Raw genomic sequence first — 26,555 nt, forward strand, 5'->3', positions numbered from 1 at the left:
AATTTATATATTGGATCCCAGGATGTGACTGAAGAAAAAAAGATGGACTAGGCATGTTGGGTGTTGGGGTGAAGGAATCAGAAGCTACAGAACACAGTAAATACACATATGGTTTGAGGAGTAACTGCAGCATATAGGACATTGGCAGTGGTGCCTGTGAGATGGTGAAACTATATTACATTAACCAATTTAGGACTACACAAGACAGGCATCATCCAGCATCAGGATATAGCTGCAGGGTTTTGTGAACCATTCCCATTTGTAATGTTAGGAAACTGATGTTTTTCTTGGGCCGTTTTAATATTACTACTTGAGTAACAGGTCAGATAATAAGAACATACACAACCTCCAACTAAAATCTTGTAGTCTAGACAGTGATGTGGTACATTAGAAAATTTTAAAACTGCAGCTCCTTTTGGATCCCCCAAAGTGTATCTGCACCCTTCTTCAAACGGGCCTCTTCCTCAGGAGTCAGAGTCACCTTCACAACATCGGAGATTCCTTTCTGTCCCAAGATGCAAGGAACAATAAGGAAGACATCATCTTTTATTCCATAGAGACGCTTAATCATGGTGGAAATTGGATGCACCCGCCTAAGATTCTTCATTGTACTTTCTGCCAAATCTGCCACAGACAGTCCAATGACCCAGGAAGTGTAGCCTTTCCATTTGATCACCTCAAAGGCACTGTCAACCACCTGTTTGTGAACCTCTTTCCACTGTTCCTTGTCTGCATCAGTGCCTAAGTCAGGGTGCAGATTCTTCAAAGAGACACCATCAACATTTACTCCACTCCATACAGGCACACTGGAGTCACCATGCTCTCTCCAAGGACACACCCATGACAGCTTAATGGGTGAACTCCCAGCCTTTCTCCCATTCGGTAATGGAACCGGGCTGAATCCAGATTGCAACCACTTCCAATAACACAGTTTTTGGGAAAGCCACTTATCTTCCAAGTCACATAGGTCAAGAGATCCACTGGATTGGAAACAAGATATCCACTGGATTGGAAACAACAAGCAACTTGAAGTTTGGGGCTGTATTTGACAATATTAGGAATAATGAACTTAAAGATGTTCACGTTACGCTGGACCAAATTAAGACAACTTTCTCCCTCTTGCTGATGTGCCCCAACTGTGATAATAACCTGCTTGGAGTTTGCAGTCACATTATAGTCTTTGCCAAAGACAATTTTTGGTGTTCTAAGGAAAAGGCTGCCGTTGTAGAGATCCATCATCTCTCATGACATCAACAAATCCTTCATTAAGATACTGATGACATGAGCCATGCCAACAGCACCAACCCCAACAACTGTAATCTTATTCTGGGGAATATGGTCTTCCTTAAGATTCTGAATCGGCTGATCCTTGAGAGTTACCATTTTAGACTTAAAACCAAAAGGAATCGGGAGTGCACATTGGGCAGCAGCAGCATGCAGGGTCAGGTTGGGACTTGGCAATGGTGGCTCTGACTCCCAGATAGAGTATTCTTGATTGAAGGATTTTTCTTTCAACACTTTGAAGGCCAGAGGGAGTGATATAATATAGTCAAAGTTTCTGCTAAAAAATCTGATGGCCTTAAGGAGTTCCTTGTTTGCAATAAGTTGCCTTTTCTTGCTGCCTGTAAGACTGTCTCCTGATCTTAAACTTTGGAATTTTAGTTATAATGTGTCTTAGTGAGGGTCTCTTTGGATTCATCTTCTTTGGAACTATGAGATTCCTGGATCTGGAAGTCTGTTTCCCTCCATGGGTCAGGAGATTTTCAGTCACTAATTCTTCAAATAAGTTTTCTGCCCATCTTTCTCTTCTCCTCCTGGGACCCCTATAACATGAATATCAGTCCACCTGATGTTGTCCCATGAGGCCCTTAAACTAGCTTTTTTTTTTTTTTAAATCCTTTGTTTTTCCTGTTTTGGTTGGATGAGTTCCATGACCTTGGCTTTGATTTCATTAATCTTTTCTCTGCCTTATCTAGTCAGCTGTTGAATCCCTCTAGTTTGTTTTTCAGTTCAGTTACTGGATCCTTCAGCTCCGTGACTTCTATGTGGTGCTTTATTATATTTTCTCATTGTTGAATCCTCAGGGTGTTTATGCATTCTCCTGAGTTCAGTAAGCATTTCTATGATGCACTATCATTTCTTGCTGTTTTTAACTTTTAACAGGTAGATCATTTATCTCTCTTTCATTAAGGACCTTTTTATGAGGTTTTATCTTGCTATTTCATTTGGAACATATTCCTGTTTCTTCGTATTCATGACTCTGTTGGTTTCTATGCATTAGCTGCCATCTCTCCCAGTTTTGAAGAAGTGTCCTTGTATAGGAGATGAACCATATTGTTCTACCCTTCTCTATCTCTTGGTTGTCTCTCAAGACTTGGTGATTGGCCAAGCCACCTATTTTATTTCTAGTGGTTCCCAATATTTAAAGGTTCCCCTAGACTTGCATGGTTCCTGGGGGTGGGGGTGGGTGGGGAATCTTAGCCTCTAGATTCAGGCTCTTTGGAAGCAGAAACTCTTAGGTGGCAGCTTTTAAAGTAGGCAAATGTGTACAGTTCTGTGGGACCACAAGTGTAGTCTTACTGACACAATAGCCAGACAAGGTAGAAATGTCCCCTGGGTGTCATTAATAAAAATTAGAGCAACAGACAAGCATATACATCCCTTTCTGGGAGTTGCTGGAAATCTGGAGTGAGAGAAAGTGCAAAGATAGTGTGCACCAACTTTTATCCCCGTATCCCTACCTCTTTAGGCCCCTAGGTCTATACCAGACAGTCTGCTTGCCCACTCATGCCAAAGCTCCAGGAATCAAAAAGGACCTCTTCAACAAAATAATGTGGTGTGTTTCAGTCCACTGTATTGTGGCCTGGGTGGGGTAGCCAGATAAGAACTCACTTTCAGATTGTTACCAGAGCTATGTGCTCAAGAATGTCCCCTGGGCAGCAGCCATAAACAAAACAAGGCACCAGACAAGCATATAGGCTTCTGTCTGGGAGATACTGGCACTTTGGAAATTGTCAAAGAATATAAAGATCATTCCTGCCCTCTGAGGTCTCTGGGATGTGTATTTAATTAGAAACTTGGCCCTCACATTGCAACCATGGAGATAAACGAACAGGCCTTTTTCACAGAAAGACTGGCTCCTGGGTCTGGTGCCTCTTGCTGTGTCCAGGGAGTGGTAGCTGATGATGAACTCTTTCTCCATTGTTTAATATTAGGTGATTGTCTTATCTGGTAAATAATAAGTGCACCAATGATTAAGTCTGCCTAGAGTTGCATTTTTGAGGCGGTAACTTATAAGCTGAGTTGTTTGACAGCATCAAGTATTAACTCTGCTGGTGATGTGTTAGATGGCTAGAGAATATGAAATCAAATAAAGAGCATTTATCAGCTTCATCAGGAATCGTACAAGTAGTGAGTAAGGTAGCAAGGATGATAACCAGTTTGGTAAACTGTTAAAATATCCAATTTTTCTACACTGGCTGGTAAATAGTAGCTATTCTCACAGAACTTCTCTATTTGTTTTGTCTGCCCTCAGCAGTACCTCCAAACCCCTCTTCCGTGGTCCCCAGAATTTGCTATTTTCTAGCAACTAAAAGGCCAATGCTCTTACACACTCTCTAGTTTACATCTAATCCCAGGGGATGCAGTCAAGAGACAAGTTACAAGCCTTGAAATACTAATGAGTATTCAGTAAACTGGAGTTAAAGGTCAGAGCATGAAATACATGCTAGGGAACAGAGAGAAATGGAATTGATAAGGGGCCACCAACAGATTTTAGGCAGATAATTTTGACCAACCTTAGTCTGTAAGTACTCACTGCTACTTGCAGACTGAGCTGCTACATATAGTGTTTAAGGAATTATTAGTAACAGCTGCTGTTAAAATGCCTATGGGTTTTTACTGTTACTCTCTAAATATAGACTTGCATGAAGGAATTTACCTCTTTACCTATGCAGTTACAGGATATATTATGCTAACATTACCCCGCTTTGCAGTTGGTGATTTCACTTTTACAGATGTAAACATGAAAATCACTGGGAAGGAAAATAAAACTTGGAAAAAAGTCAGTCACGTTTGACCATTTCACTCAGAACATTTCACATAGTGGCTGAATACTGATAAATCAGTTTATTCATCAGTGTGAGCAGGCAAGAGATCACTCAGAAGTTTTGATTTAAAAGGGTCAATAAAGAAGGTTTATTTATATGGAAGTATTGATAGAATTGGTTCTCCTTCCTTTAAATTCCTTGCTTAAAAAAAAAAAAAAGATATTCCTCATTAATGAAGGTATGGGTTAAATGATAAATACTCAATACAATACCTGAGCAAATCAATGTTTTATTTTTACATCACAGTTTACTGTTCTTCCTAACTGGCAGTCACTGCATTGTATATACCTTCAATTCCAATATAATTTCCATCACTGTATGTTTCTTCATGTTCTATCTTAAGAGTAAATGATATTACTGAATTACTTTCATCAAATACTAATTTTCATAGTCTTTCATCAGCAAGCACCAAAATTAAAACCCAACAATCGATGGGATAAGTATACATAACAAATTCCCTGTCAGACATGGGAATAAAATGTTCATATTCCCAAAGGTCTGCATTTTTTTTGGCATTACACAATAGGGTATTACAATTAAACATAAAATCAGTTGCTATTTAATACTGTTTAATAACGCAGATCACTTCATTTGAAACAAGCTTTGCCTTTTGAAGGTTCCTCCTTCCCATCCCTTCTACAATGCTTCCCAATGCCGCAGCTGAGGGAGCTCCATGCCATCATTCACTCCTCTTCTCTCTGAACTGGCAAGCGCTCTGGAGGAAGAACAGATTCCAACTTCTGCCAGCGCTCTGGCGGCCACAGGATATGTGTAGCATGGGCATGCAGAAGTCCTAGGGAAACCTGAACCCATGAGAGACACAAAGAAAGCAAGCAAGGAATTATTTTATCAGAATTATCATTAATATCTTAAAAACAGAATTTGATCCAGGTCTGATAGATGATTAAAAATAGTTAACATTTATACAGTACTTTTCTAGGTGCTTTATGTACCTAAATGCCTTTAAATTCTCACAACCATTGGAAGTAGGTATTACACTCATTTTTCATATAAGAAAACTAAAATTGAACTGGTTAAAGATCTTGCCAAAAGTCTTACAGCAACCGACTGGTAGAGGCTGGCTTCAGGGCTGAGCTGTCCAACCCCAGGGTCTGCAAACTTAACCCTCATCCTCAATAATCAGTTTGCATGCAGCCAGGGAACACAAATCTGGTTTGCATTCTCAGAATTTCCTATGGAATTACCAGTATTTTAGACACTTTACTTTGTGGATAAGTCAGAGACTTTTTTTTTTTTTTTTTTTTTGTATAAAGCATTTCCCTGCCTACTGGCCAAGCAGCAAGAGTTACAGTGAGACTAAGTAAACCACATGGAGCAACACAGAACTAGTGCTCACAGAGGGAGGTGGAAAACTAAGGGAAAGAGCAATGGAGAATAGGAAGCAAGGAAAAAGAATAAATATGTGCTAACTAGCTACTGCAGGTTACTGCAGGTTCACTTTATATTTTCAAATGTTTTTCCTATAAATTGGAGGTCCATAGAGATTAACATACAAGACTGCTTTCATTGAAGTTGTTTCCTAGCATATGCATTCAAGGAGAGACTCAACTGCATGTCCAGGGAGGGACTCTAACAAGAAAACTAGAAACACATTGATTTGAAAAACAAAACCAACTTCACAACTTGGAGTACAAATAAAATAAGCTCAGGGGCCCAGTAAAGGAACATTACTTTGGAAAAAAAAAAATCAAACATACAGAAAATTTGAAAATGTGGGGGGCGGGGGGTGGAGGGAGCAAGCTCTATTCACCCAAACTCACTAGTTATTTACATTTTGTTGCATTTGTTACTTTTCCCTTGTGTGTGTGTGTCTGTGTACATACTTTTTTTAATGACCCATTTGAAATTTGCTGACATTCTGAATTTACTCTGAATATTTCCACATGTATCTCCTCAGAAGTAAGACTCTTTCCTACATAAACATAATACATTCTATGTAAGATATTATTGACACAATATTAACATATAGCCAACATTCTAAGTTTTTCAGTTACAATAGTGTCTTTTATAGCTATTTTAAAAATTCTTAAGGGTCAAAAATTGCATCATAATTGTTGTTATTTTTGTTCAGACCTGTTGCCTTGTAAAATGTCCTACATTTATAATGGCTTGACTTTTCCCCTCCTAAATAGATTCAAGGTAAGGGTTCTGGGCAAGAACACAATGTACTTGGTAATGCATTCTTCTTATTCTCTCATGTCAGAAGACACAAAATATCTGTCCCATTCCTGTGAAGTTTGGTCACTTGATTAAGGTGTTATGGACCAGGTTTCTCCACTGTAAGCAAATTGTTTCCCTTTTATAATTAGTAACTAATCTGTGGGGTGATATTTTGAAATATGTAACTATCCTGTGTCAACATTTCACATAAAATAATTTCACGGTCTCTCAAGGAAGCTGGTTTCTAAACCATCTAATGAGTTTAATATCCATCGATGATCCTCCCTGAATCAGTTATTACATCGATGATTATAATAGTGAGTTTCCAAACTTATTATTCCTTTTATATTTATTCGCTGTTATTCTTCTCTAAAGTGATTCCCCTTCTGACCCTGAACGCCTCTTTTAATATCATTTTTTTTTAAAGTCTGTTATGAGTTCTGGGTTCAACATTGCAGACTTACTTGTACCTGTTCAGCCTGAGATCAGACATCTCGTTAAGGAGGCTTGGGTCTACTCAGGAAAGTATTTAGAAACCACCACCTGCTACTCTATGTACTCATTGCTCCATGGGTGTCAATATTCAAGGCCATTTCAGAGAATAAACAGAAAATATCCAAAACCCCAGGGTTTTCCCTCATCTTCCCCCATTTGATATGTCTATCTTCCTTCTTCCAGAGTGAGCACTCTGGCTCCCAAACAAAAATTTACTGAGTAAAAATCAAAGATTCTTTACAACTATTTTAATCCCTACAGTAAATCTCATTTTAAGGGTATATTTATTGGAATCTGACCTTTTTTCCTCCACAGTGTAGCTGTGTTAAATACTGTGTGGTTTGTTTCTATTTGTATTCAATTTTAGTGTGCTTTTGGGATCCTTTTTGATGAAATGTTATTGTTAAAGGGTGAGGTAGGCAGAAATGCCCCTTGAATACACACTCCAAAGAGGTCCATATCCCAATCCCCAGAAGGTATGAATATGTAGTGCTGTGGAGCTAAGAGGAATTAAGGTTACAGATGGACTTAAGGTTGCTGATTAGTTGATCTTAAGATAAGGAGACTATCCTATCGCATTCTAGGAACCCAAATGTAATCATGAGATTCCATTAATGTAGATGAGGTAGGCAGAAGGGTTGGATTCAGACAGATAATGTTATACTGCTGGATTTTGAAGATGGAGAAAATGGCCACGAGCCAAGGAATGCAGGTGGCCTCCAGAACCTAGCAAGGAACCAGATGATCCCCTAGAGCTTTTTTTTTTTTCTCCCATAGAGCTTTCTGAGTAAATGCAGCCTTGCTGATACCTTGGTTTTAAGCCCAGTGATCCATACTGGACTCATGACCTCCAGGACTGTAAAATAATTTTGTTGTTTTAAGTTACATTATTTGTGGCAATTATACTAACAATGAGAAAACAATACAAAAAATATACACAAATGACAGTCTACCATCTACTACTATACCTCTAAATGCTTCCATTTCTAGCAGTATATTTTCCTTTTTTGGAAAAAGAAACCCAAATATACACTTATTTCCTCATACCAACGGTAGAACACTACACATTCCCCTCTGCACGTGGCTTTTAATTCTCACCAGTATATCCTAGAAACCATTTCCTAACACTTCATAGGAAAGGGAGACTGGTTTTTACAACCCTCCTCCCCCCAACACCCCCCCCCCTTAGTGATTCTGATTGACCTCGTTGGGAATCCAGCATCTGAAGTTGCCACTTGGTGTCACACCCAGAAAAAGCAAACTTAACCAACTTGAAAGAATCCCTGAAACATATTTTGGAACATGCTAAGTAACCATCACAACCATGTTACCTGGCAGGAACCTAGATCTAAATGGTCTGTAATAGTGAAGTTTTTATCTACTTTTATTTTTTTTTTTTTTCTGGACTCAGTGGAGCTATAGGGCAGCTGATTTCTATCTTCTCCACAATAACCCTTTTTAGATTTGATAACTGCTACTCTGTTGTCCCTCAAGCCTTTATTTGCCGTTTCAAGTTGTTGAACTTTTCCCATATGGTTGATTTGCCAGGACTCCTGCCAATATATTTGCTTGCTTGGTGCTTCAATTTGTTTTAATCAACATTCATTTTCCTAAAACCTAGGATTCTTTTATTCCAAATATTTATTAGGTATACTATGTATTTCCTGAAAAAAATAATTTATAGTCATGAATGTGAAGAATCTCACAGATGTAGAATATTACTATTGTTTAAAAGTATGGAATGCAAAATTTAAGCATTTCTTTAAGAAAGGCTGATAAGAGGGCCTATGTACGCTCAGCATTCTTGTCACAGATCTCTATTAGTATGTATATAGACATGCAAAGAGCATAGTGAATACAGGGCAGGAAAAAAATCCAGAATTAATCCAGAAATAAAAAAACTTAAAAGCTGTACTTCAAGGTACAGCTTTGGTTTCCACACATACTGTAGTAAGCAGGGTCCTCCAGAGAAACAGAGCCAATAGGATATGTGTTTATATATAGAAATAAATTTATGTGAAACATTTAGTTCCTGTAATTATGGAGGCTTGGTGGGTTCAAAATCTATCTAATGGGGAAGGCCAGAAGGCGGAAGACTCAGAAAAGAGTTGCAGTTTAAGTTCAAAGGCAATCTGCTCGCAAATCGCTTATTGCTTGGGGAGGTTATCCTTTGGTTCTGTGCAGGCCTTCAACTGATTGAACGAAGCCCACCCACCTATTGGAGAATAAAATGCTTTACTCACCCTTACAGAAACCTTCAAAGGGCTGGGCACCATAGCCCAGCTAAGCTGACACACAAAATTAACCATCACACCTGACAAATACAATCCTCCTCCTTATTGCTTACTACACCCGGGGCAGTGTTCTGAGTGACTTAGGCATCCTGATGCATTGAATCCTCACACTAACTCTGTGATGCAGGTTCTATTATAGTCTCCACAGTGGAGGAAACCTATGTACAACATGAGATTTTTTTTGAGCCAAGACTGATGTGTATGCCCTCTGGCTCTTGAACCTATCAAGATCCATCATATAATTTATTTTCTAAATAAGACACTTTGACCGTCAAATGGGGTACTTTTTAAATTAAGTCAGGATAATAGTAAAATGGAGCTATGCTAGACAAATCAAGATCGGGTCAACTTAATCATACTGCTGTTCCACATACTTTCCTGAAACACCTAGATTGATCAGAAGGAAATGATTGTTAGGAGCTGTATTTTTTTTTTCAAAACTCATATGTTGAGGCCTTAATGCCCCAGTAGCTCAGAACAAGACTCTATTTGAAAATAGTTACCTCAGTAAAGGTTCTAAGTTAAAATGAGGCCACTAGGGTGGCCCTAATTCAATCAGGCTGGAATTTTGTTAAAGGAGGACATTAAGACACACAAAGAACCAATAGGGGTGCATGTGGAGACACAGAAAAAAAAAGTCAGCCATTTGCAAGCTAAGGAGCAAAGTCTTGAAAGAAAACAAAACAGTCTTCAGAACTGAGAATTTTTTGTTGTCACTCAAGCCATGCAGTTTATGGTATTTGGTTATGGCAGTCCTAGCAAACTAAGACATAAATAAAAAGGAATAACTGTGCTGGAAGCTGCTTTCCTAAGATGTGCCAGTATTCAGTCAAAATAGGTAAACAAAGAAACATGTTGAAGAAAAAAAATCCATTTGTTATTAAAGAGAGAGATGCTTAAGCACGTATAGGCATACCTAGTTTTATTAGGCTTTGCAGCAACACTGTGATAAGTCTTTCAGTGCCATTTTCCAATAGCATTTGCTCATTTGTGTCTGTGTTACATTTTGATAATGCTTACATTATTTCAAATTTCATTATATTTGTTATGGTGATCTATGATCTTTGAAGTTACTACTGTAATTGCTTAGGCGATCTACAAACTGTGCCTGTAGAAGATGGCAAACTTAATAAACGTGGTATGTGTTGTGACTGCTCCACTGGCTGGCTGTTGCCTCATTTCTTTCCCTCTCTCCAGACCTCCCTATTTCCTGAGATGTAGTAATATCAAAAGTAGGCCAATTAATAACCCCATATGGCCTCTAAGTGTTCAGTAAAATTAAGAGTCACAGGTCTCTCACTGGGAATCCAAACTACAATTCAGTAAACTTAGTGAGGAAACATATCAAAAGCCAAGACTGGCACAAGAGGCTTAGCTTTTGTCCTAAGCCAAGTTGTGAATGAAAAAGAAAAGTTCAAAGAAATTAAAAAGCTATCAATGGTAAGAAAGTGAAACAGCCTTATTGCAGATATGGACAAAATTTTAGTGGTCTGGACAGATGATCAAACCAGCCAAAGCCAGACCAAGGCCCTAACTCCCCTCAGCTGTTTGAAGGCAGAAAGGTGAGGAACCTGCAGAAGAAAAGTTTGATTTAGCAGAGATTGGTTCATACGGTTTTAGGAAAGAAGCTATCTCCATAAGGTAAAGGAGCAAGTTATCCAAAAGATCTAAGATCATTAATGTATGTGGCTACACTAAAAAAACAGATTTTTAATGTAGATGAAACAGTCTTCTATTGGAAGAGGATGTTAGCTAGGGTTTCCATAGCTAGAGAGAAGTCAATGTCTGGCTTCAAAGAACAGGCTCTCTTACAAGGGGATAATGCAGCTAGTGACCTTAAATGGAAGCCAATGTTCATTTACCATTTCAAAAATCCAAGGGAGGGGATCCCTGGGGGGCTCAGCAGTTTAGCGCCTGCCTTTGGCCCAGGGCCTGATCCTGGAGACCCTGGATCGAGTCCCACGTCAGGCTCCCTGCATGGAGCCTGCTTCTCCCTCTGCCTGTGTCTCTGCTTCTCTCTCGCTGTGTGTCTCTCATAAATAAAATCTTAAAAAAAAAAAAAAAAATCCAAGGGACCTTAAAGATTATGTTAAATTTACTCGTCCTGAGCTCTGACATAGAACAATAAAGCCTGAATGACAGCACATCTGTATACAGTGTGGTTTACTGAACATTGTCAGCCTTCTGTCAAGACCTACTGATTAGAAAAAGAGTCCTTTCAAATATTAGTGCTTATTGACAATGTACCTGGTCTTCCAAGAGCTCGGATGGAGACATACAATGAGATTCATGTTTTCATGCATGCTAACACAACATCTATTCTTCAGCCTGTGCATCAAGGACTCATTTTGACTTTCAAAGCTTATTCATTAACAAATGCATTTCTTAGGGCTATAGTTGCCACAGATAATTATTACTGATGGGTATGGGCAAAGTCAATTGAAAACCTCCTGGAAAGGATTTGTCAATCTAAGTGTCATGAAGTATACTTCCAATGAATGCATGGAAAAGGAGTCAAAATATCAACGTTCACAGAAATTTGGAAGAAGTTGCTTCTAACCCTCATGGAGAACTTTGAGGGGTTCAAGACTTCAGTGGAGAAAGTAGCTATGTATGTGGTAGAAATAGAAATTCAAGAAAACTTGAATTAGAAAAGGAGCCTGAAGAAGTGAGTGCATTGCTACAATCTCAAGAAAAAACTTTAATGGATGAGGAGTTAATCATCATTTTATGAATGAGCACAGAACAGGATTTCTTAAAATGGACTCCTTTCCTGGTAGAGATGTTGTGAAGATTCTTGAAATGAAGACAAAGGGTTTAGAATATTATATAAGCTTAGTTGATAAAGCAGCAGTAGGGTCGGAGAAGACTGACTCCAAGTTTTGAAAATGCTATCAAATAGCATCACATGCTACATAGAAATTGTTCATGAAAGGAAGAGTATATCAATGTGACAAGCTTCACTGTTGTCTGAAGAAACTGCCACAGCTGTCCCAACCTTCAGCAACCACCACCTAGCCATCAACAATGATGGCAAGACCTTCTATCCACACACTCAAAAAATATGACTTTTTGAAAGCTCAAGTGATGATTAATTTAAAAATATCCTCTAAAAAAAGGTTAAAGCATATACATTGCAATAGTATTATATCTAAAAAAGTAAACCTAATAGAATACAGTATAATGTGTTTACATTTATAACTTTTATATGTACTGAGAAACCAAAAATTCATTTAACACACTTTATTATAATATTCACTTTGCTGCAGTAATCTAGACTAGAACCTAAAATATCTTTAAGATATGACTAAAATTTTTTCGAAGTTAGATTACTTGACCAACCAAACTAGTACTTTCCTGGGACTTGACTCTCCCCTATGCTCTTTTGTGTCCCATGTGTAACTGTGTCTACTCTTCAAAGGATTCACAACAGTTTTAGGCATAAATCTTTACAGTAAATTTTAGGACATGACAAAATCATTAAATCATATAATCCCTTAGCAGATCATTGTGCTTTTAGTGTCTGCTGAATGAAAAGACAGATCCACATATATCAATGGGCTTCTTAAAATAATTGTTGCCCATAGACTGGGAATCAGTGATCTAGAATAGTCTATTTTTATTGTGTACCCTAACAGCAAAAATACTAGAAAATTGACTTTGATATATATTTTAAAATATATATTAAACATTTATATTTACTGTATATATTATATATATGTGTGTGTGTGTGCAGTAGTGTTAACATTCCATAAAACCAAATGTTAGTGAAACTTAAACTCTTATTTTTTCAGATCAAGAGTTCTAATTTTTTATTTTTGCCTCCAGGGGATCCTTATACACACCCTCTCCTATTCTTGCTCCCCTCTTAAGAGATCTCTGCTCTAGGAAACACCAAAATTAGTAGCTGAAAATTGATCAGTGCTATTAGTCAATTAGTTTGTTTTATCCACACAATGCCAAGTAAGCACATGGACTAAATTTACACTGAATTACCTATCTTTAATTGAATTGGCTCAACTGAGAAGTTATGTTGGCATGTAGTAGACACAGCTTTCATGAGCCCAGACTTTTCTTCAGGTTCCAGAGGCACAGGTGTGTTACTATGGTTCCCTCCACTCCCTATTCATAGGCCTATAGTCACAGAGAACTCTTCCAATTCTTGGCTTCAGGATACCATCTCTTAAAGGAAGAGCTTGCAAAGATAAGATAAGGGCAAGCAAAGCAAAAGAGCCCAAAGGTAGGACAAAGGGAAAAACACAGAAAAAAAAGGAAAGATGACTGTAAATGGGAGCAAAGACTTTTTAAAAACAAAGATGAGTCGGAACCAGAGCCAGGGTCAGAAGAGGATCAGGATGACAAAGAGAACAAGCACAAAAGTTCATCTGATTAAAATATTTTCCATAAAGAAAATACAAACACATGTTATATGCACTATTAGCAAATAAAATCTGTTCCCTAATGAATTTACTTAGTGTAAGAAGAGAGAAAAATTTCCACATAAACAAGGCAGCAGTCAGATGATATTTATTCTACAATATTAAATTACCTACAATTACTTTTGCAAGTCAAATCAAAATGGAACAATATTGGAACCGGGAAGAACACTGTTTAAAAGAAGGGTTGATTTGCTAGAGCTTAAAGAAGTCAGTCAGCTTTGCTGCATGATACCTCAGTATGCAAGTTCTACTCTAACGGCCTCTCCACCTAACAGCACATGCCGTGTCCACCTTTCTGCTTCTGATGATTGCTCTACTCCAGTTTATAATCCTCTTCCTCATATCCGTGGGACCCTCCTGTAAAATCCACTTTAATCCAACTTTTCCATGGAGTCCTTTCCAGCCACCTCAATTCTCCTCTTTACCCAAGTATTTGAGGCCTGCTGTTGGTCTATCCAACATCCGTTCTCAAAAAGAAATGAAGAAAAGGACCAAGGACTTCTGGGGAATAGAGCAGAGTAAGAGGGCCCTAAGCTCACTGCCTCCCACTGATGCAACTAGATAACACCACATCAGTGTAAATTACTGAGAAAATGACCTGAAACTGGCAGAACAGACTCTCCACAGCTAAAGGTAGAGAAGAGGCCACATGGAAGAGGATAGAAGAGCAGAGACATGGTTGGGAGCTAAATGGACTTGCAGAGACTGTGCATAGACAGGAGGGATGCCTTAGGCATTCTCCCCTGGATAAAGGAAAAAAAGAGCCCTCACAGCAGGCACCCCAGGCATGGGGAACCCTCACAGGGAAGATGAATTCCTGTAACATTTGGCTTTGAAAACCAGAGGAGCCAAATTTCATGGGCCCTTACAGTAAGTGGGGCTTAACACCTGGAACTTTCAAAATTAACAGGCTCTGCCCTGGGAGAGCATGGAAGGCTAGAGGAAATTGAATCTATGCCTTCCTTTCAAGAGACAGCACAACAAAGAGCCTGCCGAGACACAGCATAGAAGCAGCAGTTTGAAAAATGGCTGAAATATAAAAGAGAGAGATTTGTTCACTCATCTCAGAGTATGTGCTGGAGGGAGAAGGAGCCTTTGGAGATTTCTCAAAAAAGAAAAGTGCTGGCAGGAGCCATTTACCTCCCCCATACCCTAGCCTAGACACACAGGTATCTGCAGGAACTAGTGCCAACACTTGCTACCTAGCTTGCTAACAATGTGCTCACAAATATCCATCCTCATACGTTTGCTAATCCATGCCCTCCAAACCTGCCTGCCTTAGTTTGGGGCAGCTGTAGGTCCCCTCTTGCAGAATGCAAACTGTGAGAGAAGAGAGCAAGTGAAGAAGGAACAGAACTACAGAAAACAACCATAAAACAAAAGCAAAATGGCCAAGAAGTACATAATGATCAAAAATTACTTTGAATGTAAATGGACCAAGCACTCCCATCCAAAGATATAGGATGATAGAGTAGATTTAAAAAATAATAATAAAAAAAAGCAAGATCCACCTACATATTACCTACAGAAACTCATTTCATACCTAAAGACACATGCAGATTCAAAGTGAAGGGATGGAAAAACATTTATCATGCAAATGGAAGTGAAAAAATTGGAAAAGCAATACTTATATTAGACAAAACAGGCTTTAAAACAAAGACTGTAACAGACAAAAACACTATGTAGTCATAAAGGGAACAATCCAGTAAGAAGTTATGACAATTGTAAATATAGCACCCAAATACATAAAGCAGCTAATAACAAACATAAAGCACCTAATCAATAGTAATACAATAGTAGGGGACTTTAATACCCCACTGACATCAAGAGACAGATCATCCAAACAGAAAACCAACAAAGAAACAGTGGCTTTGAATAACACACTAGACCAGATGGATCTAACAGATATATTCAGAACATTCCATCCTGAAAGAGCAGAATACACATTCTTTTCTGGAAAATGTTCTCTCTGCACTTTAAAAAAGATTGAAGTCCTACATCTTTCCTGATGACAATACTGTTAAACTAGAAATCAACCATAAGAAAAAAATGAAAAAGCAACATAAATTCATAGAGGTTAAACAACATGTTACTAAAGAATGAATGGGTCAAGCAAGAAATCCAAGAGGAAATTTTAAAAAAATACATGGAGATAAGTGAAACTGAAAACACAATAAACCAAAGTCTTCTCATTGCAGCAAAAGCTGTTCTCAGAGGGAAGTTTATACCAATATAGGCCTGCCTACCTCACGAAGCAAGAAAAATCTCAAACGACTTAACTTTACCCACAAAGGATCTAGAAAAAAACCAAACAAACAAAACCCTAAACCAGCAGAGGTAAAGCAATACTAATGATTAGAACAGATATAAAACCAGGAACTGGCTCTTTGAAAAGATCAATAAAACTGTCAGACTTTACTCAGACTGATTAGAAGAAAAAATAGGACTCAAAATTACAAGTGAAAGGTGAGAAATAACAACTGATATTACAGAAATATAAAGAATTATAAGAGAGATTATGAACAATTAGATGCCAACAACCTAGAAGAAATGGATACATTCCTAAAAACATACCAACTCCAAAAACTGAAATCAGGAATAGAAAATTTGAAGAGACTATCAATAATGAAATTGAATCAGTAATAAAAAAAACAAAAACAAAAACAAAAAAACTCTCCAGAAACAAAGTCCAGAATCAGACAGCTTCAGGGTAAAATCTAGCAACATTTAAAGAAGAGTTAATACCTATTCTTAAACTATTCCAAATAATAGATGAAGGAAAGCTTCCACATTCATTCTATGAGGCCAGAATTCTCCCAGATACCAAAACTAGGTAAGGATACTACAAAAAGGACAACTATAGGCCACTATTTCTGATGAACATAAATGCAAAACTCCTCAACAAAATACTAGTAAACCAAATCCAACCTACATTTTTAAAAAATGATGTATCACAAACAAGTGGGATTTATTTCTGGGTCGTAAGGATGGTTTGATATTTGCTAAATCAATCAACATGATCACATGTCAGCAAGAGAAAAGATAAAAATCATATCATTTCAAAAGATGCATAAAAGCATTTGACAAAGTACAAGATTGATTTATGATTAAAACCCTCAACAAAGTAGGTCTATGGGGAACATACCTCAATATAATAAAGGCCATATATGAAAAGCCCACAGTGAACATTATCCTCAATGATGAAAAACTCAGAGCTTTTCCCCTAAGATCCAGAACAAAACAAGGATGTCCACTCTCATTGGTTCTATTCAACACAATACTGGAATTCCTCATCCCAACAATCAGACAAGAAATTAAAAGCATCCAAATTAGTAAGGGGGAAGTAAAACTGTCACTTTTTTTTGCAGATGAGATGATACTATATATAGAAAACCCAAAGACTCCACCAACCAACTACTGGAACTGATACATGAATTCAGTAAAGTTGGAGGATACAAAATCAATATACAGAAATCAGCTTCATTCCTATACTAATAATGAAGCAGCAGAAAGAGAAATTAAGAATTCCATTTACAATTGCACCAAAAATAATAAAATGCCAAGGAATAAACTTAACCAAAGAGGTAAAAGACCAGTACTTTATAAACCATGAAACATTGATGGATTGACACAATATTGTCAAAGCAATCTCTAGATTTAATGTACTGTCTATCAAAATACCAACAGCATTTTTCCAGAATTAGAACAAATAATTCTAAAGTTTGTAAAGAACTACAGAAGACGTTGAATAGCCAAAACAGTCTTGAGTTATCCAAAGCTGCAGATATCACAATCCCAGATTTCAAGATATACTACACAAAGCTCTAGTAATCATAAACAGCATGGTATTGGCACAAAATTAGACACAAAGATCAAGGGCCGCCTGGGTGGCTCAGCGGTTTAGCGCCTGCCTTTGGCCCGGGGCGTGATCCTGGAGACCCAGGATCGAGTCCCACATCAGGGCTCCCGGTGCATGGAGCCTGCTTCTCCCTCTGCCTGTGTCTCTGCCTCTCTCTCTGTGTCTCTCATGAATAAATAAATAAAATCTTAAAAAATAATTTAAAAAAAGACACAAAGATCAAGAGAACAGAATAGAAAGCCCAGAAATAAACCCATATATATATATAAATTATATGAACCATAAATATATGGTCGATTTATATATATTATTTATGTAATATATATATAATATATATATGATCAATTAATCTTTAAGAAAGAAGGCAAGAACAAGCAATGGAAAAAAAGAATCTCTCCAGCACCTGGTGTTGGGAAAAGTGGACAGCTACATGCAAAAGCTTGAAACTTGACCCCTTTCTCAAACCATATACAAAAACATTCAAATAGATTAAAGACTTAAATGTGAGATGTGGGATCATAAAAATTCTAAAGTGAGAACAGTTCCTAATTTCTCTGACATTAGCTGCAGCAACATTTTTCTAGATATATCTCCTGAGGCAAGGGAAACAAAAACAAAAATAAGTTATTGGGACTATATTCAAATTAAAACCTTCTGCATAGCACAAAGTAAACAATCAGCAAAACTAACAGGCAACATACTGGATGGGAAAAGATATTTACAAATGACATATCCCATGAAAGGTTAGTATCCAAAATATATAAAGAATTTATACAACTCAACACTCAAAAAACAAATAATCCAATTTAAAAATGGACAGAAGACATAGACATTTCTCCAAAGAACTAATCCATATGGCCAACAGACACACGGAAAGATGCTCATCATCACTTATCATCAGGGAAATGCAAATCAAAACCATGATGAGATAACACAAAAAACAACAGGCATTGGTGAGGATGTGGAGAAAAAAGAACTCTCACGCAGTGTTGGGGTTAATGTAAATTGGTACAGCCACTGTGGAAAGTATGGCGGTGCCTTCAAAAATTAAAAATGGAAATACTGTATGATCCAAAAATTATACTCCTGGGTATTTACCCAAAGAAAATGAAAACTAATTTGAAAAGACATATGAACTCTTATGATTATTACAACTTTACAATAGTCTCTTTAATATTTTTGCTGCATAATTAACATGTTTGAGTATATAGAAGCTTCCCCAGACCTTGCTGGGAATGTTATGTTACATAGTGTGTAGACATTGTTTACAGACAGACACTGTTTATAGACACTGACACCACCTTTCTGACATCTGAAAAGTCCAAATTCTGAAACATCTGCCTTCCAAGGTTTGAGATAAAATATTAATATCTTTAAATATCTGTAGAGGTGAATATTTACCAAAGAGGAAAAATGTAATCAGAGTTGTGGATTTAGTCCAGGGCAGGACGGACACCTTGCTAGATGCTGGAAATATAAACTATAAAGATGAACCCTGTCCTCTAGGATCTCATGATCTGGTGGGAAGGACAGACATTTCAACAAACCATCAAAGTACAACCTGACGTGGTAGACGTACAAAGGAGCCAAGTACCCTAAGCAGAGACTGTGGCCAACCCTTAGGAAGGCTCCATGGAGTGGATGCATTTAGGGTGGCTCTAAAGAATACTGAAGATTTCCCTCTCCTGAGCGCGGATCTTCACTCATGACAATCCCCTTGCCAGATTTTTATCTAGAATACTCTCCAAGTCCTCCTTGTCCTCCACTGAATTTCAAATTGAGACAATGTAATAGGTTTATACAAGCCAATATTTTGCAATGAAAAAGTAAAGCCATATGCTTTACAAAAGATTCAAAATGAGATTCTCTCTTTTAAAGTCCTCATTCTAGGACAAGTGTTTTCCTTCATTACCAACAATTTTAACTTTAATCATTTCAAAGCAATTTTCCTGTTCAAGACTTAGCTTTAATCAGAATGCATTTTAGGTCACTTCATGGCCTCTTCATGATTCTCTCTAGATAACTACAGAATCATGCATAATCATTCTAGTTCCCCCAAGACACCTTCAGTAAGTAGTTAGTTCAACATTTTATGCAAAAATAGATACAAAACAGGCCTCTAGGGGTATCTTCAGCTAATTTTCATGAATTAATTTCCCAGGATTAATGTTTATGCACCACTCTCTTTACCACATAATCAAATCACTGGAGTTGAAGTGGTCTAACTCCTTATTTTGCAGCTTGATTAAGCAGGTGATGAAATACTTGAATATCATTTGGATAGTTAGCAACTCATAGTATCCACAATAATCCACAGTAGATGGATGACATTACTGACGTCTCATTGTTTACTTGTGCTATCTCTAGTAGCTGATGTCCCACATGCCATTTTTGTGTAGGAGGTAAAACAGTTCATGTAAATACATGAGGGGAGGGGTGTGGAACTCTTTGTTGTTGACACTGTTTTAAGCCATAATTAGAACAAGTGGACAGGCAGCTGCAGGAATAGACTAGTTTGCCCTGGGTAGGAGGATTCAGGCCAACAACGTAACTGATATCCATTGCCAGGCCTGCTGCTGTGGCGGATGCCACTACTTCTCTGCCATGGTTACCTCTATTCATTGGGTGGCTGGCATCCATCTCTCCCCACTTCACATCCCTCTTTCATTCCTTCCTTCAAAAAGATTGTGAGGGTTTTTACAAAGTAAACAACCAGGAACAAAAGAAGGTAAATAAAAATGACAACTACAAGGGTGAAGACAGTTGCTGTAGAGAGCCACACCCTGGGTTCTTGGCTGCCTGAGAGCCAACGTAAAGCAGAGAACATGCTAACTTACGTAGCTCTTACAGGACAAGATGAAAGTTTTCCTCTGATTAAATTTCTGCAAGCTAGTCCTCACGTCAGATCTATGACAGCATACTCTTAAGTACCTTAATGGACTGTGTCACTGGAAGGCTCTCCCAGATAGTCACAACAGAATTCACCTTGTAGGCAGTTGGGTGAGTGTTGTTCTGCAAGAGACTAAGGCAATGTAGTCTTGCATTTAATCTAGGAATCTAACTCCTTCCAAGGATAGGTATTTACATTACCTAGAAGTCTCGATGGGTAACACACTCTTTAAATGGTCTTTTCTAAATATTATGTCCTCAACTATGTTTTTCCTCTACAGGATCTATGCTGGGCTCAGCCAATTGGATGCCCGCCTGTGGGACTCCAAACACAGAGGGGGAGATGCAGAAACAAGGATACCATCAGAGTTACTGGCAGAGAAATGAATGCCAGGAAGTGTCCAGTGGCACCAACTGCCAAACTCATCACCCTGCTCCTGTGTGAACATAGGAGCACCCTGTGCGGATGTCAAATTCCTCTACCTGGTTTTCATCCTATCCATTCAGCAGAATCTTCAATATTCTTCCAATAACACCTTTTCTTCTCAAATGAGTCAGGATGGAAAAAAAAAAAAAAAAAAAAAAAAGGAAGCCAGGATAGCTTTGTGATTTTTGTATCCAAGATAACTGATTGACGTGCTACCATGAAAATCCTGGTAATAGAATATTGATGAGGATATTTGGAATTAATGTCTGATTCCTAATTCTAAAGGTGTAGAAATCAAGGCTCAGAAATGTTGCCTACAGGTACCCAGTTAGTTATGGCTGGGACACAAATCCTAGCCCTGGCTCCTAGTTCAAAGCCCTTTTCAACATACCTGTCAGTGAAATGAGGTGTAGAGCCCTGGAAATTGTAAAGGTTGGCAAGGGGCCCTGCATCAGTGCTTTCTAAACCTGCTTCTACCCCAGGGAAAAGTGAGGCCTTTCACTTTCTGCAGACAAAAACAAACATTGTGCATTAAGGTTTGTACACATCCATGCCACTCTGTTTGGGAACTGTTGCTGATATGTAGCAGCGGGGCATGTTACAAGCCACTGGGCTGTAAGGAACACTCGCTGGCAGGGACAAGAAAGCCGGTGCTTATTACAGTAATGCGGTTATGTCGATGTGCATAAAAGCACTTGGAAAATGAAGAAATGTGGAAAGACTCTAAAGTGTGTTCCTTTTACTCGATACAACCGATCTAAAAAAGCCTACTATGTACAAAGTATAGGTCATGGGGTTCTAAACAAACCGAGATGAAGGAGCCATGGACTCTGGCCTGAGGAGTTTTAACTTAGAAGGAAAGACAGTTGTCACAGGCTTGATCCACGGGACGCGTTTGGCACAAGTGAAGGTTGCAGACGATGAGTGTCATCGGTCCACACAGGCCAGTGAAGGATTAGGAGAGAGGTGGGTTCTAAACTCTAACAGGGGGGCCACCTCTGACTGCAATCTAAGCAGGATCGTGCCCTGGGCCAAAGGCAGGCGCCAAACCGCTGCGCCACCCAGGGATCCCTATAAAATGGTTTTAATCATAAAAACAAACCATAAAAAATGATAAAATGGCATAGACCTATACATACGCATCATTCCAACGTCCATTTCTTAGTTTTGCTATGGTTCTGTAGTTCATGTAAGATGTAACCATCCAGGGGAATTGGGTGAAGGACCTTTCTGTACGATTTTTGTTGCTGTGAATCTATAACTATTTCAAAATTAAAGGTTCCAACAAACTTAAAAAAAAAAAAAAAGGTGAGCGTAGAGAACAAGAGAGCAGTCAGGAGATTTTTTTGCTAGACTGCTGACGAGAGATGATCACGTTTCGGGGAAGAAGAATGAAATCCAAGTTTCATGCTCAGTGTACAGAGCCCTTCATAAATGTCCCCCCGCTTTATTTCTTGGCACTCCTTAACGTGTACCTGGGTCACTCAAACACCTCTTGGAAAAGACCTCGCTGTCTCTCACATTTCTGTACCTTCGCATATACTACTTTTCGTCTGCCTTCTGAAAGCCTTTCTTCTGCTATTTACATAGGTCACTCCTCTTCATCTTTCCAGGTGTAGCTTAGATATCATTTCCTCCTGGACGTGGAAGGCTTCCACCTTCTCCTCCCAGTCTCAGCAACCGGTGCCTAGTTAATGCCAGCTAATAATTATTATACTGTCTGTTAAATAGTATATTTCAAGAACGCCTGGGTGGCTCAGGGATTGAGCCTCTGCCTTCACCTCAGGTCCTGATCCCAGGATCTGGGTTCGAGTCCTACATCAGGCTCCTCGCAGGGAGCCTGCTTCTCCTCTGCCTGTGTCTCTGCCTCTCTCTGTCTCTCTCTCTCTCATAAAATCTTTTAAAAAATAAAAAATAATAATCTATTTCATTATTTCTCTCTTACTAGGTGTGGAGCTTCTCAAAGTGGGCGCTATCTCACATATTAAATCCATGGCATGAAAATAGAAGTTCAACAAATGTTGATTAAAGAAGTGAAACTACACAATATTCATTTAAACTGGATATAAAGAAAAAAAGAAAAAAAGAAAAATAAACTGGATATAATTTGGCAACTGATTGGACATGGGGGTAGAGCAAGGAAGGAAGAATGGAGAGGACTAAATTCTCCTCTGCCTAGAAAGATGGTAATTCCTTTAACCCCAGAGGAATCATGGAAGAAGGAGCAGATTTGAGAAACAATGAGTTCGATTTGGGATTATTCAATCTGAGATTACTACCGACTGTCACAGAATACCACAGACCATTCTCTGCAAGAGTTCAGGCAAGTGTGTGAAGTAGAACTTAGAGATCTAGGAATCATCTGGTTGTACCCACAGGAATTAAAGTGCTTTCCTAGAGAAGAAGAAAGTAAGAGTGCTAAGGACAGACACCTAGGGGAACACAGCATTTCAAAGATAATGCTAGGAAGCCATCAGCTATATGTAAGAATTAATAAACTTCCTTGAGCAGTAACACATGCACCCCTAGATCAGAACTCATGGGACTTCTGTGCAAGTAGAGTCCTAGTGCTCAGCTATACAAAGGTGAGCCTTGACATTAGGCATAACAGAACAGAGCAAAGATTAGGGGAGGAAATATTTGTAAATCACCTATAAAACTGCAGCTATTAGTTCTGCTAGAGCCTGCAGAACCTATAAAGATCCAGACAAAAGCCTATTAAAATTTCTACATTCCAACTTGTTATTTGCTTGATTAAATCATTTGAAAATCATGTCTCTTTTCATTACATTTATGTATCTATGCCTGGGAAAAGGCTGGTAACTTCCATAGTAGCCTAAGGAAAATACAGCAGGGACAAATTTATTTTTTCCAGTATAAAGTTACAAATTATCTAGAGATTATCCACTGCTATGGATTATATATGACTTTACTCCACTGACTCAGATAATTGAATGCTGACTCTTATAAAAATTTTTTGCAAATGATACAAACTTGTTGTGTGATGCATAGATTGATTTTGATAGTGCAGGAAGCTGAGATTTACTGTTAAAACTCCTGATGCTTTATAAATCCATGGATACTATTAAATTGTCAGGACTTCAACCTGAAGAGTGAGGAGGGCTTAGGCCTTATGGACACACTGCTGGGTAGAAACACTTACTGTCCTATGGAGAGGAAGAGAGGTTTGGCTGATGATGAAGGTTCCACAGATTTGGCACTCATCCTCATGCATGCTACGTGCCATCCTCCTACTGTTAGGAGACTGTCATCAATCATTTCCTCTAACAAACTGGAGAGGAATGAGGTATGCACAAAGCACCAGGAGTAGACCCATGAATATTCCTGGCCATATTTAGCCCACTGTGTCTAGTACTGACATTTGAAACTACAGCTCCAATTAGTTTTCCTTTTCTTTTCCATGTCTTCCATAACTTGAAAAGACAACTGCTTCATTACTTTAAGGAAATTTTAACTGAATGGGGTGGAGGGAATTAATCAGCCTAAACTTATTTTTTCAATCAGGGGGTCAAAAGAGATTTTTCTTTAATCATCAGAAACCTTGATAATTCAGCATCGATAGCAGACTACCCCTATTCCTGGAATACCATGATGTACATATGGTCAAAAGAAGAGAAAAGGGGAACCATCAGTAAGCAGCATGCATGCATGGTTTTCTGACCCCAGAAGATTTAGGGTCAGAAAACCACATAGGGATGCAGACTCAGAAAATTAATAGCCATTTCATCTTTGGTAAATGATTTGACTTCTTTCAGTCTTTTGTCCTTGTCAAAACTGGAGCAACAAGATCAGCTTGGTGAGGTAGCTGCAATAATTAAAGGGTGTAAAGTTTACATTTTTCTAGCACAGAGCCCTGCTACACACTAACTGCAATGACAGCCCCACAGTAAGTCAGGTACAGATGAAGCCTGAGGTGTAATACATTAATAACAAGAGATAAGAAAATGAGGTATTGAAAACAGCTACAATGTATTGTTTCCCATTGTTGACTGTTAATGCTTCCCAATTAGAAGTTATGCCTTTGAGAAAAATTCTATTCAGTTGACTTGTGTTAATCGTTTATAACTATAAAAATGATTGCAAGAAAAAAAAATGATTGCAAGAAATCTTGTCCCAACAAATTTCCTGTTTGGGAACTCTTTTCTCCAACAGCAATAAGACGTGGCTGTTGTTAGGTTTCATTTTTGATGCAGAGCTGAACTTTGAAGGAGCTTTTTTTTTTTTTTTTTTTTTTTCCTGTACCAAGATGAGCTCAATAAAAACAAAATCCTTTGGATTAAGGTAACATCCCTAAGAGACCTCTGCCTCTCGTAAAAGCATTTGCAGTAATGAACGACGACAAAAAAAGAGTGGAGGCCTTCTTGTTGCTTTAAATTACATATCTGACAGATCACAAGGAAACTGCTTTTAGGTAAATGAGCATTATTTTTCTTGATTTTTCTTCTAGCTCCACAATACCAGTTAAAAGGTCCACTGGAAATATGAATTTTCTTAGCAAAATAAAGCATTATAAATGGTGCCAGCTCCTGACCACTGACTCATTCCTTAACCCCTGCAGGCATCTGTTTTCACTATTCAACAGAACTGAGTTTTTAAAGATCACCAACATTTCCAGGGAATGTCTTCAATCTCCACCTTCCTCTGCAATATTCAACCCTGCGGACGATGCCCACCTAGAACGTCACCCTAATGACTACCTTACTCCCCTTCTTAGTGCTCTAAACACACTGTAAAGCTCTGCTCACTCATCTTTAGCCACCTGTTTCCTGAACATAGATATACCCTGAGGTTATGCTTTGTTTTTCTCCACTCTTTATATGTTTTCCCTTGGTGAACTCATCCACTGCCATTTCTTTAATTCCCACTAGGACAAAAATCCCTCAAATATCTATATCCAGACTTACCTTTCCTCTTAACCTCCAGATTGGATTCTCAGTTGCCTGATGGATGTACTCAAGTGGGTGTCCTCTTTATTACACAAACATGAGGTACACGATGTACCAGCTCATTATCAAATCTCTCAAATGAGTATCTGACCCTAGCTTCTCAGTTTGAGGATCTCCCTTGTGCCCAGCTTTAACCACAACTTTATTTTTTTAAGATTTTATTTATTTATTCATGAGAGACACACACACATACAGAGAGGGAGAGAGAGATAGAGATAGAGATAGAGATAGAGAGAGAGAGAGAGAGAGAGAGAGGCAGAGACACAGGCAGAGAGAGAAGCAGGCTCCATGCAGGGACCCAATGTGGGACTCGATCTGGAGTCTCCAGGATCATGCCCTGGGCTGAAGGTGGCGCTAAACTGCTGAGCCACCCAGGCTGCCCTTAACCACAACTTTAGATCCATAATTAGACTTCTATCTTGGCTTTGCCATCTTCTTATCAAATTAGTTGCCAAGATTCTTCCTTGTATGAATTCCTCTGCTCCTTTCCATTCACACTGCCATCATCAAGGGACAGGTTCAGAGCTCCTCTTCCCTGGATGAACTCGGTCATCTATATACCAAATTCCCCAATTCTAGCCTTGTTTTGCTCCATCTGCTATATTCTCTGGTACCAGATCAATTTTCTAAAGCTTGGCTTCAATCAGATCATTCTCATAATTAATATATTTCAATGGTTCCTCACTTCATAACACAAAAGATGTGCAGTCTGGTATTCAAGAACCATCACAATATTATGGCCACTACTGATCTTCCTATTCTTTTTGTTCAGTATTCCTTTACTCTATACCCTATACAAGCTCCACACAAGTTCTCCAGGGTGACTTAATTGCCCACCAAAGCCTGAACACTACTGCTCTAAACTACAACCGAACTGAAATGGTCACAATTATTA

The 26,555-nt window shown here is 38.5% G+C and overlaps 1 protein-coding gene and 1 pseudogene across 5 annotated transcripts in view; both read right to left on the reverse strand.

Annotated features, from left to right (window-relative positions):
• Positions 1–388: 388 nt before the first annotated feature.
• LOC482405 lies at positions 389–1,401 on the reverse strand (annotated as a pseudogene).
• A 2,766-nt stretch (positions 1,402–4,167) lies between these two features.
• Positions 4,168–26,555, reverse strand: part of IMMP2L (inner mitochondrial membrane peptidase subunit 2) — an 848,583-nt gene continuing 826,195 nt past the window's right edge. For 4 of the 5 annotated variants that reach the window (XM_038557367.1, XM_038557364.1, XM_038557365.1 and 1 more), the window contains one exon: positions 4,168–4,912. In XM_038557367.1, the coding sequence (XP_038413295.1) occupies positions 4,793–4,912 (120 nt within the window). In that variant the 3' untranslated portion in view covers positions 4,168–4,792. The remainder of the gene's footprint in view (positions 4,913–26,555) is intronic. The other variant, XM_038557368.1, reaches the window with a different exon arrangement.

Source organism: Canis lupus, chromosome 14 (assembly GCF_011100685.1).
Source record: "Canis lupus familiaris isolate Mischka breed German Shepherd chromosome 14, alternate assembly UU_Cfam_GSD_1.0, whole genome shotgun sequence".
Lineage (NCBI taxonomy): Eukaryota > Metazoa > Chordata > Mammalia > Carnivora > Canidae > Canis > Canis lupus.